Source organism: Garra rufa, chromosome 14, assembly GCF_049309525.1.
Source record: "Garra rufa chromosome 14, GarRuf1.0, whole genome shotgun sequence".
NCBI classification, from domain to species: Eukaryota; Metazoa; Chordata; class Actinopteri; order Cypriniformes; family Cyprinidae; genus Garra; species Garra rufa.
The window spans coordinates 39,587,329-39,607,730 of record NC_133374.1 but is presented as its reverse complement, the minus strand read 5'-3'; the positions used below and the strand labels follow the sequence as shown (position 1 = coordinate 39,607,730).

The 20,402-nt window shown below is 34.8% G+C and overlaps 2 protein-coding genes across 3 annotated transcripts in view; one reads left to right on the top strand and one right to left on the bottom strand.

Annotated features, from left to right (window-relative positions):
• Positions 1-1,279: 1,279 nt before the first annotated feature.
• shox2 (shox homeobox 2) lies at positions 1,280-6,929 on the bottom strand. Its single transcript, XM_073818189.1, has 5 exons — positions 6,515-6,929; positions 5,284-5,492; positions 3,545-3,602; positions 3,249-3,337; positions 1,280-2,918 (listed from the first exon to the last, which is right to left on the bottom strand). The coding sequence occupies exons 1-5, from the start codon at positions 6,762-6,764 to the stop codon at positions 2,625-2,627; spliced, it is 900 nt and encodes a 299-aa protein (XP_073674290.1). The 5' UTR covers positions 6,765-6,929; the 3' UTR covers positions 1,280-2,624.
• Positions 6,930-8,961: 2,032 nt separating this feature from the next.
• The window catches only part of rsrc1 (arginine/serine-rich coiled-coil 1), a 209,244-nt gene continuing 197,803 nt past the window's right edge, over positions 8,962-20,402 (top strand). For both annotated transcript variants that reach the window (XM_073818386.1, XM_073818385.1), the window contains exons 1-2: positions 8,962-9,040; positions 9,710-9,905. In XM_073818386.1, coding sequence (XP_073674487.1) covers positions 9,724-9,905 — 182 coding nt within the window. In that variant the 5' untranslated portion in view covers positions 8,962-9,040; positions 9,710-9,723. The remainder of the gene's footprint in view (positions 9,041-9,709; positions 9,906-20,402) is intronic.

The following is a 20,402-nucleotide window of genomic DNA, read 5'->3' as shown; positions in this document are numbered from 1 at the left end:
TAACTTGAATCCCCAACCAAATTGAACACTAATCTCTATAATCAATAAACAATTATTATCAATAAAAAAAACAGCACTAATAGAACCAAATCTCTTTTACACATCATGCATCTGCAACACAGCACAGTTTGAGTTTTATTAGCGTGTGTGTTCCTTTGGAGCGAAGCCATGCTCTTGGCATTGTTAGCACATTCTCTAACAATTGAGCCAGAGGAAAAGTCATGTTAAACTCTTCCGATAAATCCCTAATATGCTTGCCTAAGCATACCAAATTAAATTTTTCATGTAGTGGCTAATGGGTTTTTCCCCATTGTGGGATCCTACAAAGAAAGGAAATCTCTTTATTTTTGTTTTTATAAAGTAATTTATCGTGTTATGAGAGAAAACAACCTGATTTGTCTGTAAAATTGTAAACACAGCATTTAAAATAACAAAAAAAACTTAAATCGTTTGACTCCCGTCAGTTCTTTAACCTCTACCTCACCCCTGAAGTTAAGTGTTAGTCCTCTCATTAGTCACACACATTGCTGTAAATTCTGCAATAAACTTTTAAAGCTGGACAGCAGCTCAAAAAATCCTTATCATAATTTGAATATTGTATTTTCAGAATATAGGTTGCTATTGCAATATTTGATGCGTTAAAACGGCTATTTGTTTTAGTGTTATAGTCAAATCACTTTTCTAGCTCGAGTTCAAGGTCATACTGTTTATCAGAGTGACTCTCACTTAGCCTACTCAGAAGATTGAAGAAAAGAGAAGAAAAAGCGCATGTGTACGTTAAAATCCTCAGTGTCCAATCTGCTGGTGATTTTTTCCGATGGTTTTTAATACCCACCTTTCGTCCTCTGAACAGCGATTCCTCATTCACAAGTTTGTCTCAACTAGGCAGTAAGAGGAATCAATAATTCAATAGCACTGGCGTCCGAGTCCAGCCCTGAGCTGGATACACAAGCCCTCTTTATACCGCGCCTTTGTTAAAGCAGTATTAATTAATAGGCCAAAACATTGTACTTTGTATCCAGACAGTAATCTGACCAGACAGGTTATTCACGATAGGAGATGCCATTTGGTATTTATCAGATTCTCAAGAGAACCGCTTTAGATCTCGATAGGCGGGCTGATGAAGCTACAGAAGAATGAGAGTGATGCACTATATATGTACGCATTCAGTAGCCTACATATTGTGTAAATATTAACAAAATGAAAACCAAAAAATATTCCATATCAAAATATTTATTCCGTTTTTCTTTCTCAAGTGTTATTTGAAATTTGAAAGAAGCGCTTGCTATGAAGCTCAGTTCCAGCGGCAGTCTCCATATGTTTCAAACATCCAGAGGTCCGTGTGATTTTATGATACGTTTTCCCCAATAAATAAATGTGTATTTACATAATCACATATATAATTGATTTTGGCAAAACATTCATTAATAATAAAAACAAACGTTAACGCGTAACATACACAACAGAATCATCGCGTCGATTTTTAATTAGGCCTATTTACATTGTATAATTCCAGACATTAAATAATAAAACACACTGCCAGTTCTAAAAGAATCAAGTGCACTTGGTAGATTTCAAACGCTTCCATCACGCACCTATTCAGCAAAAAGAAAAATTAAAATTAAATAATACGAACTGCGTGTATATACCATGACACAGATGCTACAGTCTTTTTTATATTTATTTTATGAATCGAAAACACGGTGTTGAGGTGAGCTCACGTTTCACAGTCATGAAAAATCATAGATATCATAAAAATGAGTGCCCGCAGTCGATGCTCTTTTATAACCCTTATAAAACATGAACAGTACATTTAGAGATTCACATGGTTGTACACACTGAGAAAGAGATGAACAACGAAAAGCAAGAGCAAAGGAAATCCAGATTGCTCCCACAATGAAGCATAAAACAACCAAAACCAATTTAGTCGGTATTAACATAGGTATTTTACACGTGCCCGTACCATATCAATATCAGTGTATCACCTGGATTTGGATTTGGATTTTTACACCGAGAATAAAAGCCTGGTAAAAGTGTGTTAATGCGAATTGGCCATCTCTCCATTGAATAATCACCTGATATTGCATTATATTCACAATACACTCATTAATAAGCAATCGTCGTTTCATTTAATGCTCGTTTATTTAGTTTCAGAACTCAAAGAGCATCAACTTGAACTTAAATCGTGTTTTATCCGTGAGGACAGAAACGCATGTTTAACACTGGAGTGTTCATGTTTGGCAACAAAAGTGATTTCTGTAATATTTCACAAATATCCACAGAGAAACTTTGTTTCAAATAAAACGAGGCCAGCCTCTTTATTTTCATTAATTACTAATAACGTAGTATTAAAGCAGAAATGTTCGCGTTGTCACACAAACAGCCGAACAATGGTCCCCGCTGCTTTATATCATTATATTCAGATTCAACTTGTCTTTTGCAAAAGTTCAACTTTTTTTCGTAGTTCAACGTTTTCCATCCGCGAAAAGATCCACGTAAAGTCCGTCCACTTCACAGTTTGTGTTCTTATAAATAGCCTATCCTTTTTCTCTCGCGTGTCCTTCAAAGGAAAACATAAATAATGTGTTTGTTTTTTGTGGTTGGCTTCAATATGCCAGGTGGCGTCACAGTCCCAGCGCCGCCGCGTGTTTTTTCGCCTTCAGTCTGAGATCCGCGATGCTCGAGTTTTTGTTGGTGGTTTTCGCGGCCGCCGCCGCCGCCACAACCGAAGCAGCCGAGGCGGATTCCGCCGCAAGCGTCGCCAGGGGCAACCCGAACGGCGGGGCTGGAAACATCATGTAGGGCGCGTGCGCCGCCAGGTGCGAGTGCAGGTGATGATGCGCGTGGGCCACGGCGCTGTCCAGCTGCAGCTGCGCCTGCACCTGAAAGGAGAAGGGCGGCACGTTGCAATGACTATCCTATGGACGCACGGGTGGGAAGAGAGGGGGAGAAACACATTAACTTAAGAGAGACTACATGCAGAGCTGTTACTGGGCACTGGATCAATTGCATATTTATCATTATAAGAAAAATGAATTGGGACAACTTCCACAGTGCCCCCTGAATATGTTTCAAATCTATGGACAAACGTGAAAAAGTGTACACATCTAAACTCATCTGTGCAATAATGGTTGGCCTATAGTTATGCTTCGTCAAAATGGTTATATTGCAATAACAAAAGGGAGTGTGGATTCACTGAAATTGCTGTCTTTAGGACGCCTCTGTGTTGGGGTTTCAGTGTCACTTGCCTGCTGGAATGGCATGCGCAGAGCTCCCACGTTGACATATGGAGCGACACGACACGCTTCAAACTGACTCGCCGCTCCGATGAGAACTCCTGGAGAAAATGGTAACATTGAGTTTTAATTTATATGCGCTCATATAAAATACTGCTTGGGTTGCTATTATATTTCACAGTAAATACACTTAAAATTAATTTGGCTACTTAAACAATTTTAATTCATAAAAAGCATTATGTATGGTTTTAATAAAAGACAAAACCAAAATAAACAAAACGATTCCTAATGTATTTTGTGTAACGCACCTTTATGCAACTGATTTTCCTGCTTTCTGCATTTGGCCCGTCGGTTCTGAAACCAAACCTGAAAGACATTGATTGACAGCTGTTGGTGAGGGCATGTGTAAATCCTCCCCAAAATGACAACAGTCTCGGTAAAACTATGTATCCCTGAGGACCTCTAAAATATTCATAATGCGTAACCGCACATTTTAATTATTATATCTCTATAACGAGCGGCGAAACGGCGTAAAAAGCGGTCATTAAACAAACAGATTTGTTAAAATGTTAAACAAACGAAACGAAACAGAATCTTCAAGTCGTGCATCTGAAATGCTGCCATATTAGATCGTCTTTCTCCAATGGTTTAATCTATCCAGGGATTAGAGTCCCAGAAGAAGCAAAGTGATCCTCTGATAGCAAATACCCAGCATGGGACTATATGCCTGGACTTCAATAGCAGGCTAAAAATCAGACATTAATTGCTTATATCTGAAAGAAAGTTGGAGTTGCATTTCTTTGCCTGATGTTATGAACATTAGAGATTTGGAAACGATTGTGTCTGGTGCATCTGTTTTGAATCGCGTATAGTTCCAGTGCACTGTTTATTCATTTCGACTCGGCATAACTAGCAATCGACATGATATTTCTGCTGTAAGTGAAAATGGAAATACGATGATAAATATCTAATAGCCTAATACCCGACACGACCAGGACGTTATGACTTCATCCGTTAAAACGGCAGTGTAGTCTTTGAGCCAGCGGTGTGGCCTTGTCTGTGAATACTGAATATGAAAAGAGCATCAGATCTTTATTTGGGTAAAAATGATAGATAATTTATGTAAATCCGCAGGCCTTGCTTGGGACAATGCCCTTTGGTAAGATCCCAAAGAGAGACGGTGGTTTAACTTTTTCCAGGGAGGTCTTTTGAGCCCATTTTTTAAAAGGACCAATGTATTCAAAGAGTGAATTTTATATCCCCACCCAAGGAATGAATAGATAAAAGAGAAAGAAATAAGATATTGTTTTTTCTTCTTCTTCTTCTTCTTCTACTGATCAATCAAACCAGAGCCAATGTCTATGTTGAATGTCATTATTCGGCTCAGTCGCTCGTCTCTTGTTACACATATATTGAGCCTTATTATGTTTCTGTGCAGATGGTCTTCCCCATCCTAAAAAGCACACTACAGATGTTGCCTGCAGGCCAATGCGCACAAATCAGGGAATAATTTTGCTTCGTTGTTTTGTTCATTATAGCTCAGCGGCGCTGATTTAAGCGGCTTAATATCAACTCTTTCAATACATAAGCTGATATCTAATTTTTTTAACCACGCTGAGGTAGGTTGTAAATATGCACACTAATACTATCATCATGTTTAGCAGTGCTAAGCTAGTTGGCCAGAACAACAACATTAGCCAACATTAGTGCCCATGCAACACTTGAAACTATTTGTTTTGGCCGATCTATATTACTACAAATATATTTACATTTTTAATCTCGTTATATTTAGGCCTACAAATTATTGCAGAGAATTTGCTAATGCCAGTAGTTTAATTACCTGATTAGCCTACCTACAGGCGTTAGAATGTAATTACATAATAATACCACGTTAATTTTATATATAGCCTAATTAATGCATTGATTATTTTTCACTTGCATCTTCATAACGTTCAACATTAGCATTAATCGAAAGTGTATCTTCTCGAGCACATTGCATCCATAACACAGCAGCACACATGGATGGAGAGAGCATGCAGTGGCTGACCTGTACCCTGGCCTCCGACAGCCCGAGTCTCTGGCTCAGCTCTTCTCTCATAAAGGCGTCCGGATAGTGCGTTTCATCGAACAGTCTCTCCAGCTCATTCAGCTGCTCAAGGGTAAAGTTAGTCCGACTCCGTCTCTGCTTGATTTTAGTCTGTGTCTCGTCCTCCAGCGGCTTACAATCCTCTTTGCGTTCTTTCATATCTGTGTTACCTGAAAACACAGCAGAAAACAGGAATGAACGCTTCATCCAGAGCTGTGAAAGGAGGGCAAGTGTGTGCCCACTGATGTCGGTCACGGATGTTTTGTCCTACACAGAGCTCTTTAATTATTTACGCTCTATACATATGCATGGAGAGTCTCTCTCAACCGGATGCTTATGACAGGAATATTATCCTATTGCACGTGAAATTAACAGCTTGGCGAAACGGATGGTTGTTAGAAAAATTAAATCAATAGCGACAACAATTAACCAAGTTGAAGAAAAATCCCAGCTGTCAAAATAAAAACAAACCTGTATTGAAAACAACAGCCCATGCGTTCACAAAATGTTTGGTGCTTCAAAAAAAAAAAAAAAAAAGTCTAATCGAAATGATCCAATGTTAACATTAATATTAGTATTATTTGATAGTGTATTATTTTAAATCTCAGACTTCAAACAGCCTAATTGAAACATAGGCCTTTAGCGCGCCTTGGACATAAAATGCGTATTGATTTATAATACACACACAGACACATTCTTTCTTTCTTTGTTTGTTTTCTACATTATTTTTCTGTTTAGCAATAGTTTATAAAAGCTTAAATGTATATCTACCTACCGGTAGCTTACATATTTTTTTTCTAGATGGTTACCTCGTGGATAATCTGTAAATCGTTCAAACCTCACCTCTTGGTTAAGTTTCACAACTAAAAAATATTAAATAAAAATATACATATGCATCTCCAACTATCCAAGCGCTCTATTTTATCACATGTTAACTTTAGATTGATTCTTTGTTTTCAGGCTGTTTCAGTCATATTTTGACAGCGATGGCTGTCGAATTATTACACTTTCGTGTAGCCTGAACGAAATTAATGTGACTTTAAAAATAAAACAGAAATATCGAAAGCGAAGAAGTTCCGAAAGTGTAGAAAGTAAATAAACAGGCCTTTGAAGAACAAACAGCGCAGTGGAATTCTTTTCAATGTCAATGTCCTTTGAGATAAGCCTTATACAAAATGAAGGAAACACTCACCGTCTGTAAGTTTGGGACTGCTCGAGTCTCTGGTTCTCTCTGACGCGAGCATGTCTGCTTCTCTGGCCGGCGATGAGCGCACGCCGCTCCGCGTGATACTGTTCACCTCCTCGCGAACCGGTTCCACCGACAGACTCTCCCTATTTCTCGCCGAGCCGGTCTCCAGTACCTCCCGGTACGTGATCACTTCCTTCTTTTCCTTGACTTTCTGATCAAACGATTTGGAGACAAACGCGGTAAGTTCTTCCATCACTGCACCCAAAGAAGAAGAAGAAAAAAAAGAGACAATCTTCTCTTTAGATCCTCAGCAGTCTACCATAAGACATCAACAGTGTTCTCGTTCTATCGGCCTAAATGCGAGATGATGAGATGAGATCTTTGACAATTCCTCTTGTTGCGGAGTGTACGGACTTGCTGCCGATTCACTATTGAAGTCACACTATTTATACTTGGCGAAGCGTCTGCCCCTTGATCCGCGCGCGTTACCTTCCCTCACCACGAGCCCCCTTCCCATAGAGGCGGGCTGGGATGGGGTTGGGTGGGGTGGGGGGAACCTTATCTGTCCTTCAGATCCACATCACCCTTCCATGCTCGCTATTGGCCAAGATTGACAAGAGGAGCAAATTAATGTCATTAAGCGTGGACTGCTTAGAGTTTGGAAACACCGGGCATCGTGATGATGATGATGATGGTGATGGAAAGCTCTGCTGGGACGAGGCCAAAACTACTGCAAAGGGCATGCCGTGGACATCTTATTCCGCGACTCTTTGATCTGAGCTGGAAAACGAGAGATAACGAGAAGAGCAAAGAGAAGGGAGAACGAAAAAGATGCACTTTGTGATCATGGAAGTGACACATGCAGTAACAACATCATTAAGTATTTCATTTTGACCCACAATTCTTCTGTGGAGGAGAAATAAAACAGCATAGAAAACAGCTGTAAGGCTTGATTTATCGCGGAATAATTATTTAACCTTTGTAAACAATCTGCTTTGCACTATATATTCAATGCAATGCTATTTGAGAATGTGTGTTCCATATGTAAGACGCATTTTAGTGATACTATTTAAAAAAAAACGAAATTATTTAAAGAATCTAAATCAAAACGACCAATTTGAAAAATTTATTCAACGTGCAACTAATCTTCTGGTTATAGCCTATTATAACAGCCGTAACAAATAGCTTCGTGGAGCTTAGCAGTAATGCATTAATAAAATAGACTAAACGTGTTATAACAATCGCTGTTTTTACGGTTGTTGTTTGTGAAAAAAAAATCACTTTTAAAAAACCTTAATTAATATTTGAGCACCGAGTACAAGTGTTTTATTATAGCATCTGATGACTTATATATGCTTTTTAGTGAAATTATTGCATATTTGCAAAATATGGTATAATAATAAAAATATTAGCCGTCTTACTAAATAAGTGCATTTGCGCATCAAGAGCAAATTGAAAATAAAAATAAAAATGAACATGCGCATGTAGGCTACAACACAGAAAGAATATTAGATCGGCGTTAGATGATACAAAACTAGACGATTATTCTAAAAGACAAAACACACATTCTCATCATCTTACCGTCACAGTCTCTCATATTTTTATGTATTCACATAATTCAAGCATTCACGCATTGCTTTTTCCAAACGTTGCAAAAAGTTATTATTCCAAGACCTAAGCATTTCAGCCATCTCACGAAGATAATAATAATGATTATACATCGTCCTAAAATAATATTTATTTATTTTTCTTTAATGATAAAGACGTTGCACATAGCTTACTAAAATTGCAGATTTGAGGCTTTTGTGCATTTATGTGTTCTGTAGGTGTCTTGTAGGTTGAGTAGAACTCAGTATTTTAAAGATTAGGCATGTCTTTAAATCTTTGCTTTGATGTGAACATTTCGTGTCTTTTTTCCCTCCCCCAAAAGACTACAGAATTGTTAAGAGTTAATTTTAACTTTTATAAAGTCATTTTGTGTAGTCTAACTAGTAACTTTTTTTACTTTCAACATTTGAGACAAATCAGGTTTATCATTATCTTCACATTTCCATTTGTTTTCCAATTTGTGTCTCTCTGTTTAGCCTCAATCTCATTGACAGTCCATTAAAATTTAATTTACTTATTTATTTTTTGTCTTAAACAAATGCGACAGCACTGCCTTGTCCATAATAAGCTACATTCCGACCAAAATATGAAATATGATCTCAAACTCGTTTTTCCTTTAAAACCCATTCCACTCAGCCCGCAATTTTTCAGCATACCTCAACACACAAAATCCAAGTTTTAAAATAAAATAGTCTTGTGATCAAATGACGACCTTGTCGCTAAACAAAAAATGTATTTCACGCTTATCTTGCGCGATCATGAGAAGAAGGTGAAAGCGACTGTCGATCGTGTTTGATTGCTAACGCCTGCTGCTCACGAATCGATGATCTCCAAATCGGTTACTTCAGTCTGTTCAGCGGCTCATGGCGCTGTTCTATGAGTTGCTGTTGTGACACAAAAGGAGTGTGTATCGTTATCTAGGTAAGAGTGTGAATATAGATATAATTATCAGTCGTTTTGCATTAAAACATCATTATGTATTAGCAGATGTGCTGCTTATTAGTTTCATAACGCGTGTAAGAGTAAAACGCATAGAAATCGCACTAGTAAGACTGACAACATTCGGTATTGAAATGTTTTATAGATTTTAAAGTCGCAGATTTCATATTCACACATTTACCTCTGCTGTCTATGTTCTTTTCCTTCCTGAAATGAGCCAGTTAATTTGTAAACAATGGATGTGTTTATTTGCTAGCTGTCAGGTTGTACTAGTTTTAAGTTTTGGTTTTAGTATTTAGTACCGCCTCAGCCCACTTAAACTGCAACAAAAATGTTTTTTCATCTGAAAAGATGTGCTTTAACACATTTATAGACGCATGCAAATAAATAGACGTGTGTTTTATGTTCTACCGGTTTCTTTTCCGCTTGTGTAGCAGACATCAAATCAAGAAATGTAGAGAAATTCTTGTTAAATCAAATGTGTACTTGAATTGTAAGTCAGAATTGGGTATTTGTAGCTTTCATTAGCATCCTTATTCAGTATGTACATGATGTTAGGCTTGAGCTATTGAATTACAGCATGCACTAGTAAGATCTTTTTGTCCTCACAGTAAATGCCTTTTTGCTCTTCATCTTTTCTGTTTAACCCAGTGACCTGAGTGAACATGGGCCGTCGCTCGTCAGACGGCGAGGACAACAGTCGAAGCAGGAGGAAGAGGAGACAGAGAGGACGTTCTTCTTCCTCTAGCTCCTCTGCCAGCAGAGTGACCAGCCGCAGCAAACACTCCAGGAGACGAACACGAACGCGCTCCCGCTCCAGAGACCGAAACAGAGCCGCAGACAGGAGGTAGACAATGAAGAATGAAATAAAAAAAGTTTATCCCTGTAATCTTTCATCAAAATGTAATAACTTGCTCTTCCTCTGAAACAATTTTCTTGTTTGACTGACATCACAAGCCCTCTTATTTCTCACTCCCTCCCCGCCATGCACCTGTCATATACAAGTTCTCACACAGTTATTCAGTTCGCATCCCAGTGTCAATGGCAGTTGCTCGGCTGGCACATTGAGACCAGGGAAATTGCGCACTTGGTACCCTCCCTAAAAAATGGCATGTTACTGATCGCTCTGAAACTCCAAGAACTACCATGAGAATTTACACAGTTGCAAGCCCTCATGTATATTAAACATCTTTGCTCCAGGCAGGGTTTCTGCAGGTCTTAAAAAGGTCTAAGAAGTCTTAATTCGCATTTTCACAAATGGAAACTTCAAAAGGTATTGAATCAGAGCAGAAAGTCTTCCATTTATGAAGTAGTGACATTGAATGTTGCATGCACTGCAAAATAACAAAAGTACAAATACCTAAAATCCTTAAGTCAATATACATTTATCTGAGATGCAAATTGAACAGCATATGAACTCTTGATTGTGCATTTAATGGGTAATGGGTAAAAGCAAAAAAAAAAAAAAAAAAAAGTAGTGTTTTGTAGTAAAAATGTCTGTGAACAAGTAAATAAAGCTTGCAAATGGATGGATATGTTCATTTTATTGGATTTTCACAAATGAAAACCTCAAAAGGTCTTAAATCAGAGCAGAAAGTCTTCAATTTAAGAAGTCGTGGCATTAAATGTTGCATAAACAGCAAAATAAAAATAATATCTTTATTATTTTTGCCTTACTTTCCAGTGCAAATATCTAAACTCCTTTAACCAAGATTTGCAAATTGAACATATTATCTCTTGTTTTCTGAGTTTATGCTTAAAACACTTTAAATTAAGTTTTTTTTTTTCTGGCCTCATTGGTTAGGTTATGGTTACAAAAGCATATAAACCATAAATTAATTTCTGTAGAAATAGTACAGAAAAATATCAAAGTGCATTTAATGGGTAAAAGCAAAAAAAAAGTTTTGTACCAAAAATGTCTGTGAACAAGTAATTAAAGCCTGTAAATGGATGGATATGTTCATTATAGGTCATGGAAATTCAGCTTTTTAGTCTGTGAAAGTCAGGGAAAAGTCAAGGAATTTGACATTTGGCTTGGAGTGGGAACCCTGTTGGCCTATATTTGCTTTTGTTTTAATCATAAAATACATTTTTGATAAGTTTTTCATAAAATAGACTTATCTTGTGTCGTTTTGCTTCTGAAGGGAATGCATCACAATTTAATTTAGTTAATTTTCTTTTAAAATTATTTTTGAGGGGGATTAATTAAAAAGTAATGCAGATCTGTTGGAAGATGTATTTCCAAACTTTGAGGCATTGCTAATGCAAGATATATACATTTAGAAAACATCATGTATTCATGTAATCTGTAGGTGGCTTGTAGGTTGAGTAAAACTCAATATTTTGAAGATTAGGTGAACATTTTGTGTGTCTTTTTTCCTTCCCCAAAAAAGAAAAAAAAGAAAACGGAATTATTAAGACTTAGTTTTGACTTTAATAAAGACATTTGAGACAAATCATGTTTATCATTATCTTCACATTTTTATTTGTTTTCCAATTTTTCTGACTCTCTATATATCCTCAATCTCATTGACAGCTCATTGAAATTGTATTTATATATTTATTGTCTCAAACAAATGCGCCAGAACTGGACAAAATGAGTGAGTTTATGCTTAAAGCACTTAGAATTAAGTTGTTTTTTTGACCTCATTTATCAAAATATTATTTTATTATATATACATTTTCCCTGTTGTTATGGTTAGGTTATGGTTATGAAAGCATAAAAATCCTGAATTAATTTCTGTAGAAATAGTACAGAAAAATATTGAAGTGCATTTATTGGGTAAAAGCAAAAAAAAAAAAAAAAAGTAGTGTATATGTGTGTTTTGTACTAAAAATATCTGTGAACAAGTAAATAAAGCTTGCAGATGGATGGATGCGTTCATTGTAGGTCATGGAAATTCAGCTTTTTAGTTATTGGAAGTCAGGGAAAAGTAAAAACTCATAAAATACTCAATTTGTTTTTGATAAATAAAATCAATTTTTGTTCAGTTTTATTATGAAATAGACTTCTTATCTTGTCATTTTGCTTCTGAAAGGAATTTAATTTATCTCAATTTAATTTAGTTTATTTTCAGTTTATTTTATTTTTAGCTTATTTTTTTGTTGGAAAAATTAATTAAAAAGTAATGGAGATCTGTTGAAAGTTGTATTTCCAAACTTTGAGGCATTGCTAATGCAGCATATTTACATTTAGAAAACACAATGTATTATATATTCTGTAGGTGGCTTGTAGGTTGAGTTAAACTCAATATTTTGAAGATTAGGCATATCTTTAAATCTTTACTTTGATGTGAACATTTTGTGTGTGATTTTTTTTTTTCAGTAAGAGTTTATTCTGACTTTTATAAAGACATTTTGTGTAGTCTAACTTGTAACTTTTTTACTTTCAACATTTGAGACAAATCAGGTTTATCATTATACAATTTGTCTGGCTCTCTATATATCCTCAATCTCATTGACAGTCCATTGACATTGTATTTATTTATTTATTTATTGTCTCAAACAAATGCGACAGAACGTTGCTTTATTTTTTGCAAAAGAAAAGTAGTGTACATGTGTGTTTTGTACAAAAAAAGTAAGTGAACAAGTAAAACAAACAAAAATCCCTGATATTCCATGACTTGGACAAAATAAATCTAAAATTCTGTGAGGTCAGAAAAACCAACTTAATTCAAAGTGTTGTAAGCATAAACTCACTTCATTTTGTCCAGTTCTGTCGGACAGTGGAAGTCAGGGAAAAGTTAGATATTTGCTCTTGTTTTAATCATAAAATCAATTTTTGATCAGTTTTTCATAAAATAAGACTCTTATCGTTTGTCATTTTGCTTCTGAAGGGAATGTATTTCAATTTAATTTAGTTAATCTTCATTTTCATTTTTTTTTTTTTTTTTGGAAAATTTATGAAAAAGTAAAAGACATCTGTAAGAAGTTACATTTCCAAATTTTGAAACATTGCTACTGCAAGATATTTACATTTAGAGAACATATCGTTGTGTTGCGTTCAGTTTCTTTCTTAAACTATCTTTTTTTGGACTCATAAACCATACAAGTGAAAAACCCTGTATATGTGAGCTGTGGGCCTTCCAAAAAGTCACTCAATTAAGTAATCGTGTTATTTTGACCACAGCTTGACTGCTGGATGCCAACAATTGGACCGTCTTGCATTCAGTCCCTGAACATGCCGCTCCAAACAGACACGTGCAGTTTGTTGAAGCCAGACGTTGCTTTATGCAGTCACTTAGCGCTGTCTGCCTGACTTCAATTATTCATGACGCTTGCTCAGTTGCCATTATATGTGATGGGAAATAGTTGCTCTCACAGAAAGAAGGATGTCTGTGGAGGTCAAGCGGCTAAATAGACTGCTGTTGATCAGTCATTGTTTACCGTATCCACACTCTGTCTGTAAATCTGTTGAGTTGTTTTAAAGTGGCCTCGTCTGTATAATTCAGCAGACGCTCATTAAGCTCACCTGAAAAGAAAAGAGTAAAACATTACTCTTTGTAACCTCAGGTTATCTGTTTGTCTGTCCAGTGTCAGGTGGAGCAGTGTTGAGCTAACCTAATAATGATATAAGACTGAAACATCTTGTACACTGTCAGAAAAAATGTGCAAAATTTGTACCTTCAGGGGTACAAAGGCTTGTCACTGGGGCAGTACCCTCAAGGGTACACCCGTTGTACCCTTTCACATGGGTACATATCTGTACCCTTGCAGTATGTACCGTACAAAGGCAAATATGTACCTTTGCTGACTAAATTGTACCATTTAGTGCTATGGTACCATAATGTACTTTTAAAAAAGGTACAAATTAGTCTTTTTTAAGGGTACTGCCCCAGTGACAAGCCTTTTGTACCAAAAGGTGGCAAATATGTATACAACACATTAAAAAGGCCAGGATGCTGTTTATCACATTTATTAAACATTCAAAACATTACATTCTCACATTTTTCACAGGATGAATGTTTTAAGCTCTATCACAATGTCATAACAGGATGCATATTGCAAAATTTTACTTAAAAAAGAAAAAAGAAAAATTATACTCAAAACTGATCTTATAAAGCAAAACATTTTTTCCCAACAGTACACATTTCATTAATTGATTATACCCTAACATTTTATCACAAAATAAGCTCTACCTCAATGTGTCTTAACAGGATGCAAATATTGAGCAATTCTTTTTTCCAAAAACAATTGTTTATACTATTTCTAACTTTTTAAAACATTTTATAAAATTGTAAATATCAAGAATATTAAGCTTAATATTAAATTTTTCATAATCAATACATCCCATTAAGTACATTTTTCTACTGCATTCTACATTTTCTAAAAAATGTTTTAAACATTAAGAATCAAAAACAACCTTTTTCCAACAGTACACATTTCATTAATTGTAACTTTATATGCGTACATTTTTTTTTTTTATCACAAACCCATTTTTACCAAACGCAGTACTACACTAATACACAGTACTAATTGGAACTTTTTAAACATTCTTGGGGATCACAAACTACTTATTTATCATAAGCAGAGTATACGGCAAGGGCCTGAAAGTCCATCTCTTGCCCTGGTTTTATAACACTTCATTCAAAGTCAACTTTTACTGCGTATGCATGGAACTGTGAATCATATGACACTGGTATTAAAAAAAACTTGCCACATTATATATATATACACTGTTGACATTTAAAATGTATTGAACTTAAATCGTCACTTTTGAAACACTGAATGTCGAAATCTTCACCCTTGTGCATCAGTATATTTGGCATTTTTAACACAGGATATTAATTATTCGGGTGATAGATATTGTAAGGGGCTTGCCACCCACCTCAGTTATCTTTGCTATGGCATGCTGCCAGAAAGTCAGTGAATTCTTCATGTAGGGTGGACAAGCCAAGTTGAAAACAATAGTAAGCACTGAAGGCATTGTAGTGATCCTTTCTTCAACTCCTAGTTCCTTGCACAACTCCACACCATCCACTTTGAAAAGTTGTACCCTCTTGGAGAAAGCCATTTTCCAGTCAGTTTCTGCCAACTATATGGTTGGGTATGGAGTATCAGCATCACACTGAGAAGAACAGAAAACATCAAAAATCTATCAGTAAAACAATGCAATGTGCTGTTTTAAATGTTTTAAGACAAATAATGTGAAAATTTTGACATAAACTACCTTGTAACCAATCAAGGTGTAGAGTTACATTCGAGCAATTTTAAGGCATGAAGATTTTTTTCACACAAAGAAAAAACATTTAAATATCTTATTTTGGTGATCAAAGATGAGTTTTAAGGGATTAAATCTGACTACAGGGGGACTATCAGTTCTTATAAAAGCTTAATAGATAATCACAAAACCACTATGTTTATGTCAATACCTAGATCTTCTGCAAGCATCTTTTCTCTTGCTTCTTGTAGACTTCGTCCAACGGAGCATTTCTTTGAACAAGCTGAAGCACCTTAGGCACAATACTGGTAAAGCCATCCCTGAAGTGCCGGCTTAAACTGACAGTCGATGAATGCATTCGGTCAGCTTCATCACACAACTGAAAATTTACAAAAAGATAAAGTTAATCATTTAAATTAACTAAAAATACTTCAAAACAATCAAATCAGACATTTTAATATTCTTTCATTGCCATTTCCCTTTAGTAATATACAAATATTTATAAGATTGAATGCACAAATATTTGTTTACCTGAAGGTTTAGAAAATTACAATGTTTCTACAATTTTTTTTTTTAACTGTAAATTATCATTATAGCATACTGTTTATTTATATTGACATTCAACATTCATTTTAAGCCAATAACTGATTTAGAATCTGTGATATCACTGACCCCTGAGGATGTTCATCTCTCTTATCTTCCCTGGCTCAAATTTGTAATTTTGTTAATATTTTAATTAATTTCAATATTTATTAACATAATGATAAAAGCCAAAATATTAAATGTAATAAATGTATTTTGACTGAGTAAAATCTACTGACTTTAGCAATTTACTACTACTACATTGCTATCGGTGACAGTTTAAAAATGGGAGAATCCCTTGTTTTTGCCCGAAGTTTTTAAGCCGGTAACAGAAAAAGAATTAAAGATACCTTATTAGTCTTTCAAATTTTCTTTCTTATAGCATTAATTCAGCCAAAAAGTTTAGTTTGGTCATTAATTATTCACCTTCATGTCGTTCCAAACCTTCGGAACACAATTTAAAATAATTTTGATGAAACTAACTCTAACTCTCCCAACTTTCCTTGTGTGTGCTGACTGGCCACCCTGCTTTTTAAAATACTGGCATCAGGCATTAAAAAAATCAATACGGTTAACCGCTAAACATAGGACAAATATAATACACAGAACTCAGTGTTATACTTACATTTCTGTAGTTGAAGTTTGATGATAGGGTTCTGCTGGCACTGGTACTAGTGTTATTGTTTCCACCTCCTTCTTGTGTACAAATTTGTTAAATCCACCTTATTTTCTAAAGAGAAAAAAATGCATAGTCTGTGTGAGCTTGAGGTTTTAACAGCAACAATAAAATCTCTTTTTCAATGGACATTCATCAGTATAAAAACATTGCTTTAATTCAGAAAAATACACAATAAGTTAGTACTTATACATTTCCAGAAAAAGGTACAATACTGTCACTGGAACAGTACCTAAGGTACAAAAGCTAAAAGGTACCAATATGTACACTTAACGAACAGAGAACTATACTTTTTTTAACTGAGAGTGTATTATTAAAAGCCAAATTATTTAAATTTGCATCTCACAGACTAGAAATGTATTTCACAAGTTTTGATAAATAATGGTAACTTAAACCAATTTTACTTGCTGTCCTTGGAAGGGCTCGATACCGACGCCTCAATACGACATGACAAATAATTAGGACTCTCCTGGACTTACGTTTATAATGTTAGTTAAATATGTAACGTTACCAAACAAAACTGATATAAATCAACACGGATAATATTCGTAATGTATATAATTCCAGAAAGACTAGGAGAGGCGTTAAAATAAAAGGCGTTCGCCCGCGTCCGGAGTGAACACGGGTAAGTTAACGTTAACGTAACGTTAACATTAGAGTAGTAAGAACATTTTGGTAAACTGAATTTATAAATCTACGGTATAAGCAAGCACAAAACGCGATAGTCCTAAGCTGTTTCTATGGCCGTTTCACCGCTGTTTTGTCAGCGTCTCGTGCCATCTCTAGGTGGAGTATGAGTTAAGCGAAAAATTATATCTTAATTTCCGGCTAAATGATAAAAAAACAATTGTAATAAAAACAATAAGCTTAAAATGTAATGGCAATGCGTTGGTTTTGTCAGGTCAGTTTTCGAAGAAAGGTTTCCCTCACGCGTCAGGTAAAGTTAACGTTAGGCCTGGCTACAGACGCAATGTCAAGTTAACAAAAATCGAAAGGGAACCAACAGATTTTCACAGTACTTAAAATTAAACTTGCCTCAAAATTTCTGTGCTTCGTCTTCAGTGACATGTATTCCAGGCAGCTTCTTTCCGTTTTTGAAGAAGATCCTCCGTCGACAGCGTCAGAAATGAATTGAATGATGTCCTGAATAACCGGCGTCATGCACAATCTCATTTTCAAAATGCACAGCGCGGGCTACAATCCCATTGGACGACACGAAAAGACTGGCTTCGAAAATATGTATTTGAACTGAGGCAAAGTAGTACACCATATAATGTTTAATAAACGTTAAATAGTTTTGTATACTACATTGTGCTTTTGCTAAGTAATATTAATACGTGTATTTGTTTAACTCTACATTAAAAACAAAACTTAAAACAGCTCTTATATCAGTTTAAAATTACAATTAAAAATGCAGACCTACTTTAATACATATGCTTTACGTTTAAAAGTTATTATCTTGATGGTCTGCATAATCACTAAAATGTAATTTGCGTGTGTACTGTTCAGAACTGGTCAGAAAGATGCAGGCTCTTGAACATATTTGGTTATTTTGTGCATCTCTTCCAAATAACCAACAACTCATGAAAATTATTATCTTGCTCTGTTTAATTTTGGGTCACTATTTCATAGACATCTGGCTTACTCCTTTGGTCACACAAGTGATTGTACCTTTCTTTGGGGATTAAATGGTACAAACGTGGACCCTCTGGCAGTTGGAAACATATCTGTACCTTTTTTACCCCTGAATGGTATATACGAGTACTCTAAGGTGCAACTATGACCCATCGAGGGTACAGCTTCACCATTTTTACCCTAAGTGTTCACAAATGGACCCCAACCGTACCCTTTTTTCTGACAGTGTATTGACACTTTTACTTTTGTAATTGGGATTGTTAATATGAGTCAAGGTTCAACAGAGAATATTGTGTTGTTCAGACAGATGTTACATGCAGCATGTGGGTGTTTTCATGTTTTAAAACAACTTTACAGCATTTTCAAGAAAAAGGACATTCGATGACTCTGGAAATGTCATATGGTGGTGTACAGAATTATGCAAAATGTATTTTCTGACACTTTGCATCTATATGAGTGCTCACACTGCAACAAATATTTTTCTTACTTCAATTTTTGTGTCTTTTTTCCAGCCAAAATATCAAAAAATTCTTAAATCAAGAAGTATTTTCTAGACGAGTAAAACTTATTTGTGACCCTGGACCACAAAACCAGTCATAAGGTTAAATTTTACAAAGCTGAGATGTATACATCATATGAAAGCTCAATAAATAAGCTTTCTATTGATGTATGGTTTGTTAGGATAGGACAATATTTGGCCGAGATACATCTATTTGAAAATCTGGAATCTGAGGGTGCAAAAAAAAAATCAAAATATTGAGAAAATCGCTTTTTAAAGTTGTCCAAATTAAGTTCTTAACAATGCATATTACTAATCAAAAATTACATTTTGATATATTTACAGTAGGAATTTTACAAAAAATCTTCATGAAACATGATCTTTGCTTAATTTACTAATGATTTTGGCATAAAAGAAAAATCAATAATTTTGACCCATACAATGTATTTTTGGCTATTGCTACAAATATACCCCAGCGACTTAAGACTGGTTTTGTGGTCCAGGGTCACATGTACTTTTAGGTCAAAATTAAGTGAGTTTTTGCTTGGAACAAGCAAAATAATCTGCCAGTGGGATAAGCAAAAATAAATCTTATTTCAAACAGAAAACAAGATAATTTTTCTACCCCACTGGCAAATTATTTTGCTTGTTTCAAGCAAAAACGCACTTAATTTTGACTTGTTTTTTTCTGAATACAAGACAATAATGTTTACTTGTCTAGAACATCCTACAGATATATTGGTTGGAATTGAGACAAATAATTTTAAAAGTAAGAAAAGCATTTTTTACAGTTCGCCTCTTAATCACCATATTTTAAATTTATAATGTATATCTTCCAAACATCATGAATTATTAATTCCTAAAATATTATTACGTTTTTTTTAAAGGGTTGTCACCACGTTACATTTCACAACCTGTATTAAACTTAATTCATCTTAAAAAAACAAAACAACTTATCCTCTCTATTATACAGTTTTGTGTTTTATGCATTAATTTTTTGTTTATATATTTATTCCTAAGAGTAGATAAAAGATTATGCAAACTACATACGTTTTCAAAAAGACGTTTTCAAAAAATACAGTAATAAAGTACTTCTTTTTTTTGGGCAAAGTAATAGTTTGTGGTTAATTCATCTTTATAATTCACTATATACTTATTCTAACTGATGTGTTTAAACAGAGTGATCTCATGAATATTTGCATGTATTTATCTAATGTACATTTACTGATGTTTACATAGACATGAAAACATACAGTATTAATGTGCATTTTTTTGCCTAGTGCATTTTTAATATATTTTTTATTTAATTTTAAATATGTGCTACCAGTCAAAAGTTTTTAGACAGTAAGATATTTTAATGTTTTTTAAAGTCTCTACTGCTCACCAAGCCTGCATTTATTTGATCCAAAATGCAGCGAAAGCAGTAATATTGTGAACTTTAATTAATAGTATTAAAAACTTTTTGGTTTATTTATTTATTCCTAAGAATTGATAAAAGATTATGATAATTGATAAAAAAAGACTTAACTATTACTATATATATTTATATATATATATATATATATATATATATAATTATTATTATTTTGTAGGCCTGGTTTCATAGATTAGCCTAAACCAGGATTAGGCCTTTTAAGGACATTTAAGTAATTTTTATAAACATGCCTTAGAAAACAAAAAAACAAAAACATTATTGGTGTGCATCCTGAAACAAAACAAAGGCACTTATATATTTTAAGATTTTTTTATTTATTTATTTTTTAATATACACTACCAGTCAAAAGTTTTTAGA

Bases quoted from the DNA above. Each gene is read 5' to 3' on its own strand.
- shox2 (XM_073818189.1), bottom strand. From the start codon at position 6,764: ATGGAAGAACTTACCGCGTTTGTCTCCAAATCGTTTGATCAGAAAGTC. The intron at 3,338-3,544 runs GTGCGTTACACA...CATTTTCTCCAG, and splicing joins GGAAAATCAGTTGCATAAAG to GAGTTCTCATCGGAGCGGCG. The intron at 2,919-3,248 runs GCAAGTGACACT...GTGCGTCCATAG, and splicing joins TGCGCATGCCATTCCAGCAG to GATAGTCATTGCAACGTGCC.